Source organism: Achroia grisella, unplaced genomic scaffold, assembly GCF_030625045.1.
Source record: "Achroia grisella isolate CSIRO2021 unplaced genomic scaffold, CSIRO_AGI_Agris_v1 utg783, whole genome shotgun sequence".
Taxonomy (NCBI): Eukaryota; Metazoa; Arthropoda; class Insecta; order Lepidoptera; family Pyralidae; genus Achroia; species Achroia grisella.
In genome coordinates this window covers 471,446-497,070 of record NW_026713023.1, presented here as the reverse complement: position 1 = coordinate 497,070, position 25,625 = coordinate 471,446, and the positions used below count along the sequence as shown (strand labels likewise).

General features: G+C 32.6%; 1 protein-coding gene across 1 annotated transcript in view; it reads right to left on the bottom strand.

The window, feature by feature from the left end:
* Nucleotides 1-25,625, bottom strand: part of LOC131851449 (A disintegrin and metalloproteinase with thrombospondin motifs 16-like) — a 71,469-nt gene that overhangs the window by 11,360 nt on the left and 34,484 nt on the right. Inside the window, exons 2-7 of the mRNA XM_059201951.1 lie at nt 5,029-5,101; nt 4,181-4,443; nt 3,220-3,961; nt 2,821-2,926; nt 2,401-2,535; nt 1,908-2,014 (exon numbers count right to left, since the gene is read on the bottom strand). Coding sequence (XP_059057934.1) covers nt 1,908-2,014; nt 2,401-2,535; nt 2,821-2,926; nt 3,220-3,961; nt 4,181-4,443; nt 5,029-5,101 — 1,426 coding nt within the window. The remainder of the gene's footprint in view (nt 1-1,907; nt 2,015-2,400; nt 2,536-2,820; nt 2,927-3,219; nt 3,962-4,180; nt 4,444-5,028; nt 5,102-25,625) is intronic.

Below are 25,625 nucleotides of genomic sequence, written 5' to 3'. Positions count from 1 at the left end.
CTTCTCGTGCGGTCGTCTATAAATTTGATCAACATCTGATCTATAGTTTTTGATCTTTAATATCGATTAAAATAATGGTTATTTCGTGGCTTGAACAAGATGTTGTTATCTCAGGACTACGGGTATTTGTGATTTATGGATTAAAACTGAGGTAGTAAATTACTACTACTGTATTATAGTCCTTTTCTCTACTGTACTATTGCAGACTCAGTAACGCATTGGAAAATTTACGGAAAATATATTGTGCTTTACATTTTGTACGTCACTACTCCTTCGTCATCATCAGAGATGTTCAGCAGTAGGGTTACTGCAACTACTCCCTCTCACTTTCTTTTACACTGATATTTAATATTTTTAGAAATAGAAATAATCTTTATTCAAATAAACTTAATATAAGCACTTTTGAATAATCAAGTTCAATTCTACCGCTTATTCGGTATGCAGATTCATCACAAGAAGAATCAGCAAGAAACTTGTGTGTTGCTCTTTTAAATAAATATTGATTTACTTATATTTAATTAATAACAAGGATTAGGCATGCGACAATCAACATAGAAACCGCTACGCACTTAATCTCTGTTTAATCAGATAACATTGTCAGCGCTAACAATTATTGTAAGTTAGATATTTTCTACAAAAAACATTATTATCATTTATAAATTCTTCAATTTTATAATAAGCTATTTTACAAAGAAAATATTTTATAGCACATTTGATTTTTTTTTCTGGTAAATTGAGTACTGACTTTGGGAGTTTATTATAAAACCTTACGCAATTTCCATAAAACGAATTACTAACTTTCGTCAAACGGCACCTAGGTAAAACTAGTTTGTAGACATTACGTAAGCCTTTATTACTTTTTTAAATTGTTAATATGTTTTCTGACATACAAATATTTTCGTAGATGTATTGAGAAGCAACGGTGAAGATAATTTTAAAATTGGATTCAAGGAAAATATTGAGAAAATTGTTTATATAACCAATTTCATGTTTAGCATTTTTAGAATCGACCATAAAAATATTAATGTACAGAGAAGAGCGGACAGTTGCGTCCATTCAATTTTGATTCCTCATGCGTGCTGCTCTGACTAGATATGATCAGGAAAACTGTTTGTACTGTCAGTGCTACTAACGAATAATGATAGTATGATAAGACTTTAATTGTCAACTGTCGCCGTTAACAAAACTAACGCAGAACTCACAATGGGAAATATGCTGATAACCGGTAACCAGTGTTTGGTCATAGACTCACAGATTTCGATGTCCTAACCATGACATTCAAATTCAAAACATTGGCAATTACTATATCGTATAACTAACATAATTTTTAATCGAATTAGATGTTATTTTGGAGAAGTGCATTATTTTGTTTAATTCCGCTACCGTTAGCATATGTGAGGCCACAAATATTCAAAGCAAACTTACCAACGTTCTGGAAGCATTTTAACCTTCCCATTAGTGATTAAATATCGACCGTTATTGGATCTTTAAGTTATTACTTTAGTGTATGAAACACCAAATAAGGAATTTACTATAATCCAGGAGTATAAAAGATACAAAATGGCAGAATCCAATGTAACTGGACTGGACTTAAATTCAAATATTCAATGCGTAAACCTGACCACCGTTATGGAAGCCTTATAATGTTACCATTAGTGAACAAATTCCCACTGTTATTGGATATAGACTCATATTGAGATACGTGTTTTGTTTCTAAACGAGGCATCATCACGGAATGTGTTTGGATATAGTTTGGAAGCCTAGAGTTTTCCGGACTATTTTGGTTGCTAACACTAGGTTTGACACCACACCGAATATTTGTGGTCGTACATGTTAATAGTAGTAGAATTAAGGAAGTAATAATAAATTCCTGTCAATGTTTTAAAATTAAATAAGAAGATACTCACATTGTTGATCAGCATCGAATCTCTCACCAGGAAGAATACCTTCAGCACTGTGATCCAACTGACCAGCAGAGTTTCCATGGTCTAACAAACACCGAGACTGAACTGTACTGTAAATAAAATATTCTAATTACTATTATGTATAAAATAATAAGAAGACTTTAGACGGTGGTCTAGCGGTTTAGCTCACCACTTTCCTTCCAATGGTCACACGTTCTATACCACTCAAATTCTCAGAAATCTGACTTAAAATAAAAATTTGATTTAATCACATTATAATAATAAAAACTCTAATTCTACGGCATATTTTCTGTTCATGCAAGCCAGCATACATTTTTTGTTTTTTTTTTCTAGAGGCCATCTGTCCATACCAGCACTGATATTTCTATATTCCGAGTTTAATCGTAGTGGCACAAAAATGGGAAGTAAACGAGATAATTCGTTGTTGGCGTCCTAGAAAAGAACAAAATCTATCACATAATTATATTTCACTTACTCTAGAAACTTCTGCAGGTAGTTTTTACTGCACTGAGACCAGGTGATCTTCCCGCTACCGAGTGTTGGGCTCATCAGGTACGCACTGGGATCACAACCGTTATCTGCTAGAGGACCATCGTGGCGCATGCCGAGACATAAATACATATTTATGTTTTTTTTATGTAAGAATAAAAAAACATACGTACATAACATACGTATATGTTATATTATTCCTTTATGACGTCATAAAGGAATAATATAACATGAACGTGAATGGGTGAAAATGGAGAGGATGCTGAAAAAAAATGGATAGATTGTGTGATGAATATAATATCTATGAAGAGTAAGCTGACAATGAAATTACTGATTCAGTTAAATCAGATTCAGAAGAATAATAATTATCTATATATATAATTTTCTATTTTGAAAAGCAACGTACTTGTGACCTATTTCATGTGCCACTACGTAAACACTTTCGAAATGTCTTCCTTCATTTACTGTACAACTGCTAGTGACCGTACACATTCCAGCCACTGGAGCTAGACCTAGAATAAATGAATTAAAACTTAATTTTGTAACATTATTGTTAATGAAAAAACACTAGTCTGTCAGAGAACAGGTTATGTGGGAAAAAATGACGCTGATAACTTTATAAAAAAATCTTGTTCTCAAGTTTGATTACCGAATTACATTACAATCGTTTAATGTGTTTTATGACTTAATCTAAGTTGTTACTATAGCAATTAGTTTCGAAGTATTAAAATTTGATTGTGTGCTTCTCAGTTCTAGGTATATACATTTTCAAAGCTAATACTATTATTTTTCAAATACTACTTACCTACGACTTGACTGCTAACTTTACCATTCTTATTGACCACATACAAGTCTAAACCAGTTAAAATCAAGGCATGATCCCAATGCAAAGGATCATTGTCACCAGGTGGATTCTCTAATCTTTGCCAGGTACAAAAATTGCTTAAAAATCTATCAATATCATGTGGTCGCTTCAAATTAACCGGGTCTTCATGAAGAATCTCCAATCTTTTCAAAATGAAATTTACAGGTCTTCCAAGAGAGGGATCATGATATAACAATTGCACTGCGTTAATCATAGCTAAAACAAATCTAACCAATTCTCTTTCTGTGTCTTTAGGAAAATTCACAGTCATATGTTTATACAAGTCTCTATCAACAAAAACAGCCGTTTCTACAAAAACCGCTGGCAAAATAGCTCTTTTCTGTCTCTTTGTATCAGTCAATAGTTTTTCTATAAACGTTCCTATAGTTTTATTTCTATGAGCTAAATTCAATTTAAATCCGTCTAAATCATTCATTTCATTTACATTAGATATTTCTCGTTTTCTTCTATGTTTTGTCCATATTCTAACTGGCTGAGGGGTGATAGATGTATCAATACTATCTCTCTCAATACAAGTATCTTCCTTTTGTTGATTAGTTTCTGTAGGTAAATTTGTTATTTGTCGTTTAACTATCACATGTGCTTTTGAATCTTCATGATGAAATCTTTCTGGTAACGGATGGATGTAATAGTAACTGTTGTTGGTTTTAATGAAACCCCTCTGAAAGTAATAAAATATACATTTGAATAAAATAAGGGGACTGTACTAGAAAAGAGGATCATCAAATAATAATACGATAATAATTATTTGATGATTTCGATCATCAAAATAATAATACGATAATAATTATTTGATGATTAGGAACATCGTACGTATACTATAGAATGCTTCGACTAGAGATATAAATTGTCATATATAATAAATTAAATAAATACTTACCACATCTTCACATGCATATATTGCTGCATCCTCACTCCTATAGTAACAGTGGTCTAATTCATCGTCAGCGAGTTGGTCCAGTACGAGTTCAGTGCTGTTGGACCATCTTCTCATAAGTAGGAACTTAGGGTCTAGGAAACTATTTCTGGGTGTCACCTTCACACCTAAATGATTCTTCAGTGAGACTAGTTCTTTATCGTCGTGTGTTAATGAGCGTTTACGACGTTTCGACTGCTTCAGATGTGCTATTTCGAATTGTGCCTCTGTAAAAGTTAAGATGTAATCTTAGACCAACTAAAAAGTACAAAACTATTGGCAAAGTAAAGATAGAAATCTTATATAATATTAAATAATGTGTAATATATGCAACGTTAACTTAAATTAAATTAAATTATTTAAGACGCCTTTGTAACTATTTATTCCACAGACAAAAAGTCCTTATGTCAATAATCTCCTATATATAGAGATAATCATAAAAATAATGTACTTGTAATACTTTATAAAGTACAGAGTTTTGAATTTCTTTAATAAAAGCAGAAACCGTTTCTGCTTCAACGTTTACTTATGAACTGAATGGAACTAACATAGTGTAATATAATAATATTTATAAATGAATAATAATAATAATAACAATAAAAGAATAATATGAGAAAATGCGACAATAGCATAAATAATAATAATAGTAATAATGAAATTTATTTATTTCATTCCATTATTAGTATTCACAAAATTGTTTTAACAATTCATCATGAACATCATGTAATTTACCCATAATATAACAGAATAGTTTATAATATTTTTTTTTAAATAATGAGTTAACTATTTTATACATTGTATAAATTTATTACCCTTGTGATTATCACCAAACAGGAACACCTTTTCCGTCTCAGACAAGTAATCGAATAGCTGCTTTGAATGTTCCTGCAACAAGTAAAATATAATATTAATTTATATATATTAAAAGTAGCTAGATTTACATAAAGTACTTATATAATATAAGTTTTAACAATTCATCATGAACATATTTTATACATTGTAAATCTAGCTATAAATTTATTACCTTGTGAATAACTTTTCCGTCTCAGACAAGTAATCGAATAGCTGCTTTGAATGTTCCTGCAACAAGTAAAATATAATATTAATTTATGAGTACTTTATGTAAATCTAGCTACAATGAATGAGATAAAAGATAGCCTATGTTCGACCTCGCGATACAATCTATCTTCACGCCAAAATTAGTTAACTTGCGTTCAGCCGTTAAATCGTTATAAGGTTGTAAACAGAAGCATAGACAGATTTTTGCTTTTTTAATAAGATCTATGGATTATCAACGTATGATACGATATGTTAATATTCTTCAGGTTTCTACTATCTAAATATATATAACTCAAAGATGACTGACATAGTGATCTATCAACGCACAGCCCAAACCACTGGACAGATGAAATGATGACTGGACGTTGAAATTAAAGAAAGGATTTTGATTAATTCTACCCCCAAGGGGATAAAATAGGGGATGGAAGTTTGTATGAAACTTTGTCAATTTGAAACCCATCGGGCTGAGATTTTGCATGCATAAAGCCATATGACATAGGCATCCCCATAGAAAGGATTTTCATAAATTCCACCCCTAAGGGGATAAATTACCGCTAGCGAAGCCGCAGGCAAAAGCTAGTATACTATATGTTTCTACGGTATAACACACGTTATTCTCCAAAATTTGAATTTATAAATTAATTTGTATTATTTTAAACATGTACAACACTATTTGAAAAGATTACGAGCTGAGTTTCTTCTCATCTCGAAATTATTCCGAACGGACGGTAGCTTTGATATATCGTAAGACATGAATAATGAATGACTTTTGATTTGATTGATTTGATTTGAATAAAAATGTATTAAATTACCATACAAATACCATACAAATTGAACAACAATAAATCATTCAAACAGATATTAAATTAACACCAAACAAACACAACTTAGTTAACCAATACACGATTACCTCCATGCGAAATGCTATTGTCAAAAATATGCCGAGGCTGTTTCTCATAATACCAATGATAACCCAAAACAATAGTGGATGCAGTAATTAGTAGAATTCAAGGTTAATAAGAATCAATGCTGACAAAGATTTCCTGGGTTCTTTAAATTCGTCAACAAAAGACTTGCAGGTCTACTACTCCGGAATCAAACTGAAAATCATTTATCCACGTAGGACCTTTCTGCATCTTGTGCACGTCATACTTTTTATCACTATCCCTACCGTCCTATCTAATCTCAAATATCCATTATCTCACATCGCCGCAGGATCTTAAGTCCTGAAAGTAGCCCCAGTGCCTGAATATCGATTTAAATCTAATGTACACAAGTACTGTTCTTTTAACATACATTCAAAATCGAATAATTTTTAAACAGGTAGAATGTAAGTAGGTGTATGGGTACATCACTTTCATCTATTACACGGCGTTTTCGGAGAGTTTCGGTTATAGGGTGCAGATTAGGCAATGATATTACTGATATTAAATTCATGATATCTTAGTCCTTTGGAATGACAACGCATAGTATGGCTGTTGAATATCATATGATATCGTGCAGCAAAAAAAGTACAAGATAAATAAAATGGTTTTGACTTTGAATTTAAATAATAAGATACTTTATTTGAAGAATCATGCAATCAAACTGAACATAATAAACAAAATATTAAAATTTTTATTGCCGAAACAAAAAATATATATTTTGGAGTGGACCAGCCTTATAAAATTTGACTACGTCTATTCTCAGACCTATTGAATAAACACACAAAATTCCATATGTATTCAAAATTCAAAACTCTTTATACTACATTCTATACAGTTATTGAAGACTCCTTTTAAACATAAAGATACCTGTGGCTGGAGGCTCCGCTCTTCCATAGCTTATATTTATCTATAATATCAGAGGAATTTTGTTACGAATATTGTGACATGAAAATTTTATATATTAAACCAGTCCTGAAGTCCTAGGCGCGACAGCGTCCTAGGGCAGGCAGATTTCAGAGGGAGGAAGGTTACCCGATTTTAGAGGATACAAGTCAAACACGTTCACTTGTTTCCTCATGGTTTTTTATACTTTAAATAAATTCCTATAGAAACTCATTCCTATATTATCGCGTGAGTGATAGATGAGAGCAGCAGTTTATTTAACTAAGGCCTTCTTTATTAGAGATGGAAAATTATTATTTTAGAAGGCTATATACACGGGGCGACGGAAATAAAGTGGCGTACACTCATAAAAATATAAATCTGGCACTGTATTAAACAGACATAAAATTGGCAGTAAGTAACGCACTCAGCGTGTCAACTGTACGAGCAATTGTTAAAATGATACAACCCATTACAAGACATCCGATCTGCTTTCTTTGATACAATTACAGTTTCCACTAATTTCCACGCCAGCGGGCTGGAAGACGAAAGTGTGTAATTGCCCATCTCAGTTTTGAACACAATGAAAGTTGCAACATCGCTTCAATTTCGGTATTACGTAAATTACAATTACTGTAATCTGTAATCGTGTTGGAATACTTGTAATTTTAGCAGCTTTATTTATGCTTGTGGTCGCCTAGTGGTCGAAATTAGATCATAACATAAAATACAAAAAGATCTTTGTTCCAGTAATAACAAAAGAGTATTATTGTATGTGTGTGTCAAACACATGGTTAAGTGTAAAGATTTTTATTGATTTAATGTATTTTTTATGCAAAATTTAAAAAAAATCATTCAGCATGTCATCACTCCTTTGCTATATAGTATATATAGCGAAGGAGTGATGAACTACCCGCCCCGGTTTCGCACGGGTGTATATGTAATATATAAACCTCCATCTTGAATCATATTATTTATTGTTTATATAGAGTTGTTAAAAACTGCATTAAAATTCATTGCGTAATTTAGTTTATATATATACATATTATCGAACGTAGTAAAGGTAGAAATCAGAGAACTTGTATCAAGCCAATCTACAAATCTAGTAAATTTGTGTCGGTTGGTTTTACCGGGAATCGAATCCATGATATTGTTCAATGTGAAAGTGATGGAAGCGTAAGATTGCGGAGTGAAAACGGAGGTGGAAATATAATGACAAGACACAGAGGATGTATATTTTATTCCGATTAAAAAAAAAGAGAGCTTAATGCGTCAGTTATTAAGTTATTATTAACAATCCCCTGATCTCATTTCTGCTGTTTTTTTATGGATGATAATGGAAAGCTGACCCTGCCTGCGCTGACGGTAAATATTGGCGGGGCACCATTGTAGGATGATAAGATGAGCGTGGGGTCAGATCAGCTAGAACATTGTGACCAATTCACCAGGGATTTTGTCATGATGATTTCCAGTGGCAACCGCGTGGAGATCAACCTGATAAGGTACATTGCTAGCAATAGGGTTCACATTAATAACAATCACCTTCCTCTCTATCCTCAGGTTTCCTCTGTCTGAGAGATCTGGCGTGAAAACAAAGATAGATAAGGTCGTTACGATTTACTTCGACCTAGACATAACTCAGACAAACCGCCTTTCAGTATACATTGACATTTTACCATTGTTCGCCTTGGCAGTCAAACTATTCACTTGATAGATGCTTGTGGCTTCGTAATTTTACAGGTTGAAACACCTTCACTGCAATCTGAGTTAAGGTAGTCAGAGGGATTATCATCGTTACATAGTATAAAACAAAGTCGCGGTCTCTGTCTGTCCGTCCCTATGTATGCTTAAATCTTTAAAACTACCCAACGGATTTTGAAGCGGTTTTTTTTAAATAGATAGAGTGATTCAAGAGGAAGGTTTATATATATAATACATGTACACCCGTGCGAAGCCGGGGCGAGTAGCTAGTTTTATATATATATATATATATATATATATATGGGCACTTTGTTGATCACGCCACAACCTAAACACTTACTGATTCCACCTTTTGCACTGAATAACTTGACTCCTATCGCGTATATCTCAGGCGGTATGGCAACGTCGCATTCTATTTTGCGATGTGGCCATATATATTCGTCGATAGTACGATATACTCGACACATTTTTTACTAATAATTCGTGCATGACTGGCTCCGAACGGCTAAATTTTTGGTATCCACAAAGACTTTTTGGCTCTGAATATATTTCAAAAATCAATTAATTATGTTGATCACTTTATATACTCGTCCTTACTGCGATACTTATTTTCATCCGAATATATATATAGATACCGTAACGGTCTATCAATTATGAATTTATTCATTTACTAATCTAGATATTTTATATTCGCAATGCTCCATACATGCAAGCTCCAGCAACGGTGGAGGCAGGGTCCCCCTGCACCGTACACCGCATCGCGCACACAAACAAATTAGATATTTTTTGAATACACAAAGACTTTTAATGTATATATATTTCAAAATCTTAATTGTGTTGATCACTTTATATACTGGTCCTTACTGCGATACTTATTTTAATCCGAATATATATAGATACCGTAACGGTTTATCAATTATGAATTTACTAATCTAGATATTTTATATTCGCAATGCTCCATACATGCAAGCTCCAGCAACGGTGGAGGTAGGGGGGAGCACCGTACACCGCACCCCGCGCACACAAACAAATTAGAATAAATTAAATTCATAAGATTATTTATATATTTCGACTGCCTCGGTGGTCACACCGCTTTACATCCGATGGTCGCGGGTTCGATTTCTCGCACGGTGCAAACATTTGTACTCATCGGTCATCGATTGTTTTCATCGGTCTGGGTGTTTTATATGTATTTACAAAATAAAAATATCTATTTATATCAGTTCAGTATCAGTCTGTGTTAATTGTCCAGGGCTATTTATTATATTTTTATAAACGGTTATCTTTTTCCATCGCACCGCTCGCTATCGACAGTGAATTCATAGAAATGTCACTCTAATAACAAAAATAGTTTTGTGTTTTGTATTTCAAATACTAAATGCAAAATAGGTATTTTCAAAATACTTTTTCAAAATAAAGTACCTTTTGAATTTTTGTCCAAACCTCAGATATTTTATTTATTTTAGGTATATCCATCATTGCATAGTGTAGTATAAAACAAAGTCGCTGTCGCATCTAAGAGTACAAAGAAAGAAGACTTTTTGGCTCTGATACCGTAACGGCCTATCAATTATGAATTTATTATACCTAATCTAGATATTTTATATTCGCAATGCTACATACATTGTAATATCCGCCTCCATTCATTGTAACGGTGGAGGGACTAAATAGTTGAATAAAACTGAATAAGCAGTTGCTCCACTCTATAGGTACTGTGTCGTCGTCGTATGCTGTTCATTTTTTCACTCGTTTTGGCGCCAAGAGAGGGTCACATAGTCGTGGTCAAGTTAAGAACTTATAATTTAATTTTAATAACAATAGATACAAGTAAAAAGTAGGTATTATATTAATGTACGTAAGTACTGTACTTAAAAATATTTATTCTTCTTTCATTTGAAAAACTTAACACTTAAGGACTTGTACATATACACGTACATACTGCCATTTTCTCTTAAAGACATCCAGAGAAGCACTATTTATCAAATACGCGGGGTGCACCGACCTTTGACCTTATAACAGCTGAGTCGCGCGTAACGAATTACATTGCTACTTTTTGGTATTTTATAGTGGATATATCACTATAAAATATTATCATTTCTTTAGATTATGACATAATAACATTGTTTACATGATTTTAAGGGAAACATACGATAAAAAAAAATCCCGTAAAATGTAAAAGATAAAAAATGGTTATTTTTGGTTATCCTTAGAGATAGACATATACTATCACGGACTTTTTTGTTGACCTTATTTTGATACATCTCAAAGCACTAGACAATACGCATTTTCATTAAACAGTAGTGTATTTTTATTTATTTATTTAACTTTAATGCACAAAAAAATTTGTACATGTGGCGGACTTAATATTTTGCCGCGTTATTTACCAGGCAACCATGAGTGGTGCAGCGAAAGATTATTGGCGGTGCACTAATATAAATAAGAAATGTCAAAAAAAGATTTATAAAGATAAGCAAAATATACATTTCTATAAAAAAATAACAATATACATACATAAATATATATGTAAATATAACCCATAAATGTATAAATATTATATATAAGTAAATACATAATGATCCGATAATCAAATTATAAGTACAGTCTCAAATTGAAAGTAAGAAAAACAGAAAATATAGAGAGAACTATAGGGATATAACAGAAAGATGTGAAAAAAGGAGAAGGACAGTAAAAAAGTTACAAATTTAAATAATGTTGCCGCAATTTCTGTTTAAATGAATTTATTACATATATATACATATATATTAGGCATACGACTAGCCTTATGACTGTTACTTTTTTTAAATCTATACATCTATACATGTAAATAAAATTGGAGTGTCTGTTTGTAATATTGAAATAACCGTTTTTTACTACTTGCATATAAATATAAATACGGTACATACACCAAAATAACATATTTTACAAGTTTTGTCTGTCTGTCTGTCTGTTTGTTCCGGCTAATCTCTGAAATAGCTGGACCGATTTTGACGGGACTTTTTTTGGCAAGTAGCTGATGTAATAAGGAGTAACTTACGCTACTGTTATTTTAGAAAAATAAAATAAAATTTCACGCGGAAGAAGTCGCTGGGGCCAGCTAGTCTATAGATATACCGAGATTTAATGTTTAAGTTACTATTATGTTGTTGACAAAAATTTTACTGTAATGTTACTATTACGTTATCCTACACAATTTGTATTATTTTGGATGAATAAATAAATAAATAAATAATAATCTATACATATAAATAAAATTGGAGTGTCTGTTTGTAATATTGAAATAACCGTTTTTTACTACATGCATATGAATATATATAAGGTACATATACCAAATTAACAATTTTTATAATTTTTGTCTGTCTGTCTGTCGGTCTGTTTGTTCCGGCTAATCTCTGAAATGGCTGGACTGATTTTGACGGTACTTTTTTTGGCAGGTAGCTGATTTATAAGGAGTAACTTAGGCTACTTTTATTTTAGAAAAATAAAGTTAAATTCCACGCGGACGAAGTCGCGGGACCAGCTTGTTTTTAATAAAAACGGTTTATTTGATAGAAAAAACATCTTTTTTGTGGTACTTGAGAATGTTGAAGCCTGTTGTTTATAATATTGAAATAATAGTTTTTGACTACGAGCATATGAATATAAATACGGTACATATACTAAATTTTATTTTTATACAATTTTTGTCTGTCTGTCTGTCTGTTTGTTCCGGCTAATCTCTGAAATGGCTGGACCGATTTTGATGGGACCTTTTTTGACAGGTAGCTGATGTAATAAGGAGTAACTTAGGCTACTTTTATTTTAGAAAAATAAAGTAAAAAACCACGTGGACGAAGTCGCCGGAATAGCTAGTGTATAATATATTAGAGATACCTACGTGTTTTTTTTTATTGATGACTAGCTGTACACGGGATTTCGTCCGTGTGGAATTTAATTTTATTTTTCTAAAATGTAAGAAGTTACATTCCACGCGAACGAAGTCGCGTGTACAAACTAGTTGTCGGTAGTCTAGCGATTTAGCTAGCACACCGCTTTGATTCCTGCTTGATGGTCGAGGGTTCGATTCCTCGCACGCTGCAAACATTTGTATTCATGAGTATGATTGTTTGTAACGGTCTGGGTGTTTTCTATGTATAGATAATATATATTAATTTACGAAAAAAATCTTTGTATTTGTATCAGTTGTCTGGTACCCATAACACAATGTTCAGCTAGCTTAACTTGGGTCTAGATGAAGCTGTGTGAATTGTCCTGAGATTACTATTATTACTATAATAAATCTTTTCAAATCAGCCGATGTTTATTTTTGCCATAATACGTGCTGTTACCATGTGATAATATTACGTACTTATTACTGTTTTAAATGTGATGCGTTCATTATTTATATTTCCTTTGAATTAAAGACAAAATATATATATATATATATATACGCGCACTTAGTTACACATTATGTTGATCCAGCCACGACCCGTAGATACATTTGCTGACTCCACTGTCTCTCTCTTTCTACCACTATAACGGTATCGTGGCGGAACGGCAACATGTTGCCGTTCCGCGTTCCCGCGTGTTCCCTAGATAAAGTATTCGTCGATAGTACCTGTACTCGATATATATTTTTTCAACAATTTCCTGCAATAGTGACTCCGTATCAGCAAAATTTTTTAAATGCAAAAACTTTTTGGCTCTGAATATATTTAGAAAATCATTTACTTGTGTGTTGATGAATTTATATACTAGTACATGAAGTACCTAAAATACTTGTTTTGATTCGAATAGGTAGCGATATTATGAATTTATTATACGTAATCTAAAGATTTTGACGAAATAAGAGTAATTAGTTATCTGTTAACCTTGACTTCATACTGGCACCAGTATTATCAGATGATGAACATACTCTTCGAAAACTTACAGCAGAAATATCGTGTTTGGACTCATTAGATTGGTCTCGATGAATAGAGTTTAAAAAACTTAAAATAAATGGTAAATTAGAAATAACGTATAAAAACACTCTACACAAAATTCAACCACTTTAAAACTTAATAATAATAATTAGGAAAAGATCAAAGCTATAAGTGCACTGAAAGTAATTGATGGATGGATTGATTGATTGATATCCACAGAATATTTTCAGTACTAAACAACTCTGTTTGTTCAGTAAAAGTGTAAATACACTGATAACCTTTAATCATATTTTATATGCAAACATTACATATGCAAACCCTAAAGTTTTATTTCAGAATGGCCAGTAGTTTTGAAGAAATAAGCCTTTGAAATTGTACGTGTAACTTATATGTATACTAGTTTTTTCACAAGAATGAACAAAAGCAGAATGGCCTAATTGGTAGTGTACCTATATATCAACTTACACACCCCGGGTTCGATTCCCACCATTGACTATTGTTATTTATTTCTTTTTGTTTTTTTTTTAAATTTAATATTTTAATAATTAAATTAATTTATACGAGAAAAACGTAGTTAAGTATTAAATTAATTTTACTAGTTAGGAGTGTACCTGTGTACCAACTTACCACACAGACACCCCGGGTTCGATTCCCACCATTGACTATTGTTATTTACTTCTTTTTGTTTTTTTTTAATTTAATATTTTAATAATTAAATTAATTTATACGAGAAAAACGTAGTTAAGTATTAAATTAATTTTACTAGTTAGGAGTGTACCTGTGTACCAACTTACCACACAGACACCCCGGGTTCGATTCCCACCATTGACTTTTTTTTTGTGAAACAAAGTAATATTTAAAATTAACTATTTTAATAATTAAATGAATTTAATCGTTAAAAACGTTGTTAAATATTAAATAAATTTTAAGTGACATTAACTATTATAGCATGCACAAAAAATATTTTGTAATAATAAAGAAAATACATTTGAAATGTTGTTGTGTTAATTATTTATAAGATCTTACTATAATTGTTAGCTGCTTTACAATTTAGAAAGTATAATAGTTAATGTAAATTAAAATTAATTTAATACTTGACAACTTTTTGTTCGATTAAATTCATTTAATTATTAAAATAGTTAATTTAAAATATAAAATAAAGTCAAAAAAAAAAAAAAAAAATATGGCGGGAATCGAACCTTGAGCGTCCGTTTGGTAAGTTGATTTGAAATTCAAAGGCTTATTTCTTCGAAATTACTGGCCATTTTGAAATAATACTTAGGGTTCGCATACCCCCCTTATCGGATACTACTACTACACGGAGTTTCGTCAAAATAACATATCTAGGTTAGGTATAATAAATTCATAATTAATAGACCGTTACGGTATCTGTATATATTCGGATCAAAACAAGTACTATGAAATAAGAACGAGTATATAAATTGATTAACACAAGTAATTGATCTTTGAAATATATTCAGAGCCAAAAAGTCTTCTTTCTTTATTTATGTACTTGTTAGATGCGACAGCGACTTTGTTTTATACTATACTATGTAATGATTGATATACCTAAAATAAATAAAATGTCTGAGGTTTGGACAAAAACTCAAAGGGTAATTTATTTTGAAAAAGTATTTTGAAAAGACTTATTTTGCTTTTAGTGTTATAGTACTTTAAGTGTTATATTTTAAGTAACAATGTTTAATTATAATTAATACCACTGTACCAACACTCCGATAGTGCAAAAAATTTAGCTGTTTCATTATTTTTTAGTTCAATTAGTGGTCTACCTAAGTCCTGGGCTAAGGGGGGGGGAGAGTCATGACCCCCCATGACTCCCAAGACCTCCATGACGCTCCCCCCTGGATCCGCCGTTACGTATTCTCTTCATTCGCTCAGTAACGTTGTTACAAAAGGAAAAATTCCCGTCCAAAAAATAACAAGTATTGAGTTTTGATCTGGAGTCACGTTACTCCAGACTGATTTTAATAAATATTTAGATTAGATAGACTATTATTCTTGAAATACTAGCTAGACATTATTAAGTTACTGTAGCCATAATGTAGTAGCCCAAACGTGCCAATGAGGAAGCCCTTGGCAAATGCTGCACCCTGATTGGCCCGTTTGAATTGGATCAAGAACTGCTCGTATGCCAAAAAGGTGAATTTGTATAAAATCGTGTATAAATCGCTTAATTATTATTATTACTCGTCGTGACAGTTGTGGCTCAAAACGGATCAACATTCATATATGGTCAGCTGGCATTAGATCAACAAAAGGCCTCCGGATCAACAAGTGAAAATGGATCAACAAAAAACTACCTATACGGCACGTCTGAGCCACAAAGTGCCCAAGGGAATATTTATATATATATATATATATTTATATATATATATATATATATATATATATAATGGATGATGATGGAATAGTGCAGCCGCCTGCGCTAACGGTAACCGCTAGCGGAACATCAATAGAAGATGATAAGATGAGCATGAGGTCAGATTGGTTAGCCCCATCGTTCTAAATTCATCAGGACTTTCATGATTGTTTCCAGGACGCCGTGGAAGTTAACCTAGCACGGAACATTGCTAACAATGGGATTATTAGTCCACATTTGGGCTACTTTATAAGATTTTGCCGATGACTATATTTAAATTCAAATATTAGTTTGTTATTTGTATTCATATCAATGAGAGAATAGTAGAAAAATACTTTTGTAAAAATCTGTAGTAAACCATTTATTTTTGGAAAAATATTTTAATGGTAATCGTAGTAAGATGATATATATCTAAAGGATTTTGTTTTATATTTTGATTAGAGAATAGAAAAAAATATATAAACATACTGCTGTTAAAAATTTTTTGAACAAAATAGAGAATTGAAACATAGAAAATAACACAAAGTAATTTGGTGTCGGCTAGATTTGAACTCTCTATCTCTGTCTTTATAAATCTAAGTCGGGGTAGTTAATCACTAGGCCCCAAACCGGAATAAGCGCTTTTTATTTATACAAAAACTTGAAAACACAAACACATACTGGGTAGGTGCGAGAAACTTTTGTACTATAATTTATGACGATCAGATAAAGTAACATACAACCAAGACAACGATTTTATATGAGAATTTTTTGAACAATTTAACGAAATAATAACAGTTCATGCAACAAGATCCAATCTGAAATAGGCTTAGCTATTATACGGAAGTAAAGAAACGGTGAAGTTAATGTATAAGTAATTTATATAAATTACAAATAGATAGGTAGGTAAGACATTTATTGGTTTGCTGCATTGGCGTATCGAGTAAGACCGTACAGTTTTTAGTTTACACGTTAAAAGAAAGGAAAAGGTAAGCTACGTAATAATATAGTTGTAAATGAGAGTGTCTGTAAATTAAGTTTGTATTTATTCATTAAATCTTCAATGCACAAACACACAAATTAAGGTTAAGTTAGGTTACGTGCAACACCGACCACGGCAATGTACCTATCCCGCCTACACTACGCTACCAAGGAACAGGACATTGTTGACTACATCCGGACTAAAAGCAACCTGACATTGAGGGTGACGCAGTTGGAATCGAGCCACAACGCGAGCTTCAAAGCGTTCGTGGCCCTGGTCCCCACCAATATGCTGCCCACCTTCATGAAGGAGGACTATTGGCCGAAGGGCGTGTATCGGCGCTATCGTGGCAGATTGCCGTCGCCAGTGCCGTGACCACACAGACAATTTTATTTTTCATATTTTATTATTATTTCTTATGTATGTTAGTCTATAAGGTATTTATAATATGGGCCATGTAGCCTGAATTTTATAAATAAATAAAAAAAAAAAATAAGCACCGTAATTTGTGTATTTGTGCATTGAAGCTTTAATTAATAAATACAAAACACACACTAACGTACCACTTTTAACACGTAACATTTTGATGCATTTTCTCCGAGTCAACCATTGGACAAACAAAGATTCCTGGCGGCGCATTATCAAAATTGAAAATTCAAGTGTAATGCAAATGCAAATATTGCGAGTGATTGTAATGTAATGTATTTCACATTACATTACAATCAGGTCAGGTTAACCTCCATGCGGTCTCTCTGAAAACAATGGTGGTTAATTCACATCAATATGTGACTTCATATGCTCATGCTAGTATCGTCTACTGTCGCCCAGTGTATACCGTTAGCACTGGCCGGTGTACCGTACTATTAAAAAAAACAAAGAAATGAGGAGACACTATGGATTTTATTGATAATAATGGAGAAATCAACGTTCAGCAGCAGAACACAAGCCTCGCCATTGTCAGGAACAATTAAAAGCAACCTGTGTTGCGATGCGAAACGAAAAATGCAATCTTGATGTGTAGACCAGGCTTGGAAACAAAGAGCGTACAGACACACACATAATTTGCTGGTAAAATCATAAATTCCGGGTATTATGCTAATGGCTTATTCTTGTTGGAGATAAAAAGGCTAGTTTTATTTTATGAGGTCATAGCACGGTAGTCGTAAATATAGTAATTCAAGGAACACATAAATTAAATGCCAGTACAGATATAAGTTCATACGTTTGCACAGATGCTGCGTGTAACCTAATGTAGATAAAATGTTTATGCTATATTTGTTACATGTGCTCGTTTATAACTGAAATGGCAAAACAAGCTCATCTTATTTGCCATTCATTTCGTCTGATAGAAAGTGATATTATAAGAGCCGTTCATATAGAACGGTCATTAAAAAACGCAAGTTATGCTACGCATGTATTTCTGAAGACTAAGATATATCCTGTATTTTTTAATGGATGATAATGATACACCCGCCTATGTGAGTAATCAATGTGAATAAACTGGCTTATAAAAAAGAAATTCATTTGAGTTCTGCATACTGAACTGGATGGCAGGAAAATTCATTCAAAAATTTAACCTTCATAAGTGGTTAAATTGTATTTTTTTTGGTCTCATTTGATTTGATTAAATGATACAGTTACAGTTCTAGTGCAATAATTTTGTTCAATATAATGACGACTATGGACCTAACAATTGACATGCCCAGATTTGGCTGAAAATACTTGCTTCAGCACCTTAGTGAAACCTTATATCAGGTTTCAAGGCCGTCCAACCATCTCTTTTTCGGCCTTCTGACTCTGCTTGCTGAAGCAAGTTTTTAGCAAATCGATGTCAATTATAAGAAATGGAGTAAATAACGAGTTGGCTGCGAACAGGGATGAATGGACGAGAAAACATATTACGACAACCCAATAACAATAAACCCAACGTCAATGGGATAAGGAAGAAGCAGATAATAATATTAAATTGGTTTATTAATTTTGTTGTTAACTGGCATTTTTATCGCAACATCTTAAAAGAATTAGTCATAAAAGTAACATATAATATATTTTAAAAGTCCATAAATAAATGTAAGAATAAAAAATATATATTTTTGGTTATTGTACTTTTTGAAACTCTCGAAGTACCTAGTAGTACGACTAGATCATAAAGGTCAGACATGGGCTTGTCTAAACTTGTTCTCGTATACCATTAGTACTCGACTGTAGTAATTATACTGTGATGCTACCCGTGTAATATCCGTGAATATCGTGAACTTTACTTGAAGAATGCATCTCTGCCTCGCAGTACGCTTATTGTATACGTTATTGTATATCTACATATATAGTACAGACAAAAATATTTTTAAAACAGAAACTGATACAAAACACAAAGAGGATAGAAAAAAAAATTCATCAATCTGAAAGTCTTTCAAATAAAAAAGAATATTTTCAATCGGTTCAAAAATAACGGAGTTATAAAGACTAAAAAAAAAACATTAAAAAATACAGCCGAGTAGAGAACCTTTCTCGTCATTTTCTGAGTTGGTTGAAAAGGATGATAATAGAATGGTCGAAGACAAAATCACTTAATGAAATGTACTCCAGCAAAATAATACCAGAAAATATAATTGAAATTACATATCATCATCATCTGTTTCTTCCTTATCCCATTTATTTGTGGTCGGCGTAATATGTTTTTCTCTTCCATTCATCCCTGTTCGCAGTCATCGCGTTATTTACTTCCTTTCTTACCACCTTTCACACAGTCCATCCATCTCTTTTTCGGCCTTCCTCTGCGCTTATAACCATCCATATTGAAATTACGATTACGATTAATTATATATATAAAATCTATTTAAAATAATTGAAAATCTATATATATATATATATATATAATTTCAGACATAATACATAACATAAGTATTGACCTGCAATATTTCAAGGTGTCTTGTAGATAGACTTTAGACATAATATTGTATCACAATAAGTGTACTAATGACCTGAGTGTTTAAACAATATTAGTGACCCTCACCTGACCTAGACAGTACAAAAACAATTGATACTCAAAGCACATAACCTACATAAGAAATAGCTTATTTGGTTCAGATTATGAGTTTGTTTTGGTTGAGATATGATCTTAGTATCTTTGTTTTATGCATCTGAATGGCAAGCAAGCTGCCAGTCTATTTGAAATAAAATGCATAGGTATATATTTTACTGAATATTTATATCAGACGGGTATCGAACCTGCGGCCAACAGAAGTCTTTAAATTGCTACATTGTCAAGGTAATCTATGAAAAATTTATAAATGTTAAACAAATAAAAATAGGATTCAGAATACTCAAAATTTTTATGGACGCCAAAAAAGTAGATGGCCAGCGATGGTAAAAAACAGCTGTAGGCATTTTCTACCATCTGACCACTCGCCATCGACAGGGAATTCATCCCCACACGCTGAAACCCCAGTGCAGTTTCAGAGGAACTTCCTACCGCGTACGCTTAGATTGTGGAATAGAATATCTGCTGAGGCATGTGTGCTGTAGCAGGTGGTTTTAAAAGTATAAGTTTAAGCATGTAGGTGGAAATTTGAACTTATTCCAGAGCACTACTGCTCTTTTTACTGTCAAATAGCACGTAGTGTTGTGGATTTCATAGTGTATTATTGGCCACTTAAAAGCTACTTTTTTACTTTAACAAGAATGTATATAAATTTGTTTTGTTAATTCTGTGTGTGTGTGTGTGACATAAGAAAATATACGATTTTATTTTACTCTTTTCTGCATCGATTTATTTTACATAGTTATAGATGCAATAGCTTTCTGCACATAAAGAACCGACATACAAACATAATACATACAAAATTATCCACCACACGTAGTATAAGAATATATATAATATAAAATGTTAATTATGATTTCAAAATAATGAGACTCATAACTGGTTATGAATTTGAATCATAATACCTATCATATTGATTGCATGTCACAAATATTCAATGGATTTACAGACAATCCATTGTTCTGATACCGGTTGAAGTGTTCTACAACACTGTACTAATTTCACAATGCTTACAAATTTGATATTGTGTAATACGATACAAAGGAATCAAATCGCCTCCGGCGTGCTGGGTGCTCGGCTTTAGGTTTTATAACTATTTGAGTACATTTACACATGTAAGTAAACATGCAATTGATAAATATCTCGTAAGAAAATCCGTTCTCTGTTTATAATATTAGTATAGATAATCTGTACTAATAGATATTATAAAGAAAATTATGTGTGAGATCAGATGACTGTTACCGTCAGAGTATGTATGATTGTCTACCGTCGTGGTAAAAAAAATGACAGTAGGGATAGATAGTCTTTAGAGATTAGATCGGACGTTAGGGTTAGTAATAAAAAATGAGGCCAAAACATGCTATGTGAATTTGAGTAAATTCCAGAGCAGTAGACATTTACCGTCATATGGTACTATCGCAGTATAAAAACCGCTCTACTATCCGATGGTCGTGGGTTCAATTCCTCGCACGGTACAAACATTTGTATTCATGAGTATGTTTGTTTGTGTCGGTCTGGGTGTTTTCTATGTATAATATGTATTTATTTATATATAAAAATGTATCCATGTATTTATATCAGAATTTAATAGAAAATCCTTTATTCAAATAAAATCTGTATATATCTGTACTAATATTATAGAGAGAGAGAGAGCGAATTTTCTTACGAGGAAAAAAAATTCTGCTATGTTAGAATAAATATTAATTAATTCAGACAAAACCAACTTTTAAGTATCGGTCAAAAAGTAAAATATTAATATATATCAATCATTAAGTATCGGTACAGCGTTTTATTATAGAGAGAGAGAGAGAGAGAGAGAGAGAGACAAAACCAACTTTTCTTACGAGGTTCACGACAAAACCAACTACAATCATTAAGCCTCGATTTAAAGAACAAATATTAATTATAGTTCACGACAAAACCAACTACAATCATTAAGTATCGGTACAGCGTTTTAAAGTAGAAATATTAATTATAGTTCACGACAAAACCAACTACAATCATTAAGTATCGGTACAGCGTTTTAAAGTACAAATATTAATTATAGTTCACGACAAAACCAACTACAATCATTAAGTATCGGTACAGCGTTTTAAAGTACAAATATTAATTATAGTTCACGACAAAACCAACTACAATCATTAAGTATCGGTACAGCGTTTTAAAGTACAAATATTAATTATAGTTCACGACAAAACCAACTACAATCATTAAGTATCGGTACAGCGTTTTAAAGTACAAATATTAATTATAGTTCACGACAAAACCAACTACAATCATTAAGTATCGGTACAGCGTTTTAAAGTACTAATATTAATTATAGTTCACGAAAAACCATCTACAATCATTAAGTATCGGTACAGCGTTTTAAAGTACAAATATTAATTATAGTTCACGACAAAACCAACTACAATCATTAAGTATCGGTACAGCGTTTTAAAGAACAAATATTAATTATAGTTCACGACAAAACCAACTACAATCATTAAGTATCGGTACAGCGTTTTAAAGTACAAATATTAATTATAGTTCACGACAAAACCATCTACAATCATTAAGTATCGGTACAGCGTTTTAAAGTACAAATATTAATTATAGTTCACGACAAAACCAACTACAATCATTAAGTATCTGTACAGCGTTTTAAAGAACAAATATTAATTATAGTTCACGACAAAACCAACTACAATCATTAAGTATCGGTACAGCGTTTTAAAGTACAAATATTAATTATAGTTCACGACAAAACCAACTACAATCATTAAGTATCGGTACAGCGTTTTAAAGTACAAATATTTATTATAGTTCACGACAAAACCATCTACAATCATTAAGTATCGGTACAGCGTTTTAAAGTACAAATATTAATTATAGTTCACGAAAAAACCAACTTTAATCATTAACTATTGGTACTTAGTTAAGTAATTTAAATATGTATTGTATAATAATATTAGGATTTTCTTTATATCCCTGAACAATTTTCCAAGCGCCATCAAATCCCAAAATAAGCAGAGCTTCTGTTATAGGTAGGAAACAAGTGATGTATTTTTATTTCTTAATATAATACATAATATAGATAGAACACACCCAGACGAATCCAAACAATCATACTCATGAATACAAACGTTTGTACCGTGCGAGGAATTAAAAACGCGACCGTCGAGAGTAAGGCGACGCGATGCGACGGACGTGTTAAACTGCTAGACCACTGTGGCTGCTGTCAATACTGTACTAGTCAGATCTTAACCAAATTTATATGAAAAACATCCGAAGAATCAGTTAATTTTAAACTTTCATGTTTCATATACATTATTTAAATTATTAACCGGGTCTTGACATGAATAATTTTATGGCAAATAAAGGTATTTATCTCTCTCGACGTTTCGACTAGGTTGCACTAGCCGTGGTCACGAGTTGACTGGAGTAACAGCGATGTCAATGTAGATAGGTGACAGCAGTTTTATCTTCATCTACCGTCACTAGATTGTTTAACGAAAGTTCGCGACACACAGCACTCACTGTATCCGTACACTTATTGACTATTGATGCTACTGAACTTTGCTTGAATTTATTTATGACTGGATTGCACGCAGATGATAATTTTAAGCCATCCTCTCTGTTGAAATTGGGATGTTTTTTAATTTCAATCGCCTAAATACCTTTGTTTGCCATAAAATTATACGTGTTAAGACCCGGTTAATAATTTAAATTCCGAAGAATCATCAAATACAGTTTACCTAGAAAAAAGTTCTCAGGTATAAAAAATACAGTACCTCCTCCTTTTTTGAAAGTTGCAAAAGTCGGGCAATTTTCATACGTCTTGAAACCTTGTGACTCTCAAGATGTAAGCGGGACTATCCTACTAAAAGCGGGACATATGTTAATAGACGAATATGATATGATACCTCGGTCTGCTCTAATGATGACATTAGAGCAGTCTCTCTACTTAGTTGTCGTTGGGATGTTAAATCTTAATCTTAATATATATAAAGTTTGTGAATATGTATGTTTGTTATTCTATCACGCAAAAACTACTGAACGGATTTTGATGAAACTTTGCAGTAATATAGCTTATGCATCAGAACTACACATCGGCTATACTTTTTATTGAAATTTAACATGGGCGAAAACGCGTGCACAGCTAGTAAGTAATACAATTGTCGTTAGAATGATAAATTGGGCGCGGTCTGTCAGATCAGTAATCCCATCGTGGCGTATTAACCACTATGATTAACAGGGTGACCGTATGAAGACATAGTATATTGCTGGCAATGGGGCAACTAGTTCCCATTACTCCCCTCCACCCCCGCTCCCGTATGGGCTCATTAGCTATACCTAGCATATATTAACATGCTAATCGAGCTTTTGACCATGATGCGCAGACGCTATTATCTAAAATTGCCAGGTCTTTTTTCATGTAAAATACAGGGTCAGAGTGATAAAATGGTATTGTATTGCTTACGTGTAGATAATTGTACTGTCATTATGTACATCGGTTGCGCGTGCGCATGAAAACATTGCTTTGTGTTGCATCTTCGATCGTTAAGCTTTGTACGATTCACTTCTATTCTCCTTATGGTTTATGACATGTGGAATGTAATTTGATGACCTCTATGGTGTCACGTGTTACCAAACTGCTTTATTCCGATTATTGCGAGTTTGATCTCCTTAATGTAAGGCAGAGATTACCAGATTTTGCAAATGGTAGATGTGACGAAAACTGTATTTTTTTGTATGGATGACTATGGAATGATGCACTCGCCTGCGCTGACAGTTTACGCTGGCGGGATAAGTTAAGCATGAGTACAGGTCAGTTGGACCATCGTGATAAAATCACTAGGAACTTATCATGATAGTTTTCAGGGGGAACCACGTGGAGGTCAACCTTGGTAGATTGCTAGCGATGGAGTAATTATTTCACATTACTATTAATGCCTTTCGCTCCAGAGAAATGTATTTATTGAATAAAAGTGAGATACTTTCCTTGGTAAGGTAAATATCCGTATTAAGATTAGCTTCAAGAGAAAAACGTAGTACAAATATAATTTAAGTATTTTCTCAGTTGTCAGAGTAGCACCCATAGAAACTGGGACTAGATGGCACTGTGTGAATTATAATATTGTCACAATATTAATATTAAATGTTGATATTACAATAATAGAAAATTACGCAATCCATGAGAATCATTACATAGTGTAAAACAAAGTCGCTGTCGCTGTCTGTCCGTCCCTATGTATGCTTAAATCTTTAAAACTACGCAACGGATTTTGAATCGGTTTTTTAATAGATAGAGTGATTCTAGAGGAAGGTTTATATATATAATACATGTACACCTGGGCAAAGCCGGGGGGAGTAGCTAGTATTATATAAACTATTGAATACAAATAGTGTTAGGTATATAATTTTGTGTGTTGATATAAATAGTATAGCATAAGTACGTAAGTGTATGAGAGGCTGAGTTTAAGACATTAATAAAGTTAGGTTCCCATGAATGTAGGTCAGGCTAGCTCGATCACTAAATATTTAAACTACGAAATTTCAAGTTACGCCTTCCTACAACTT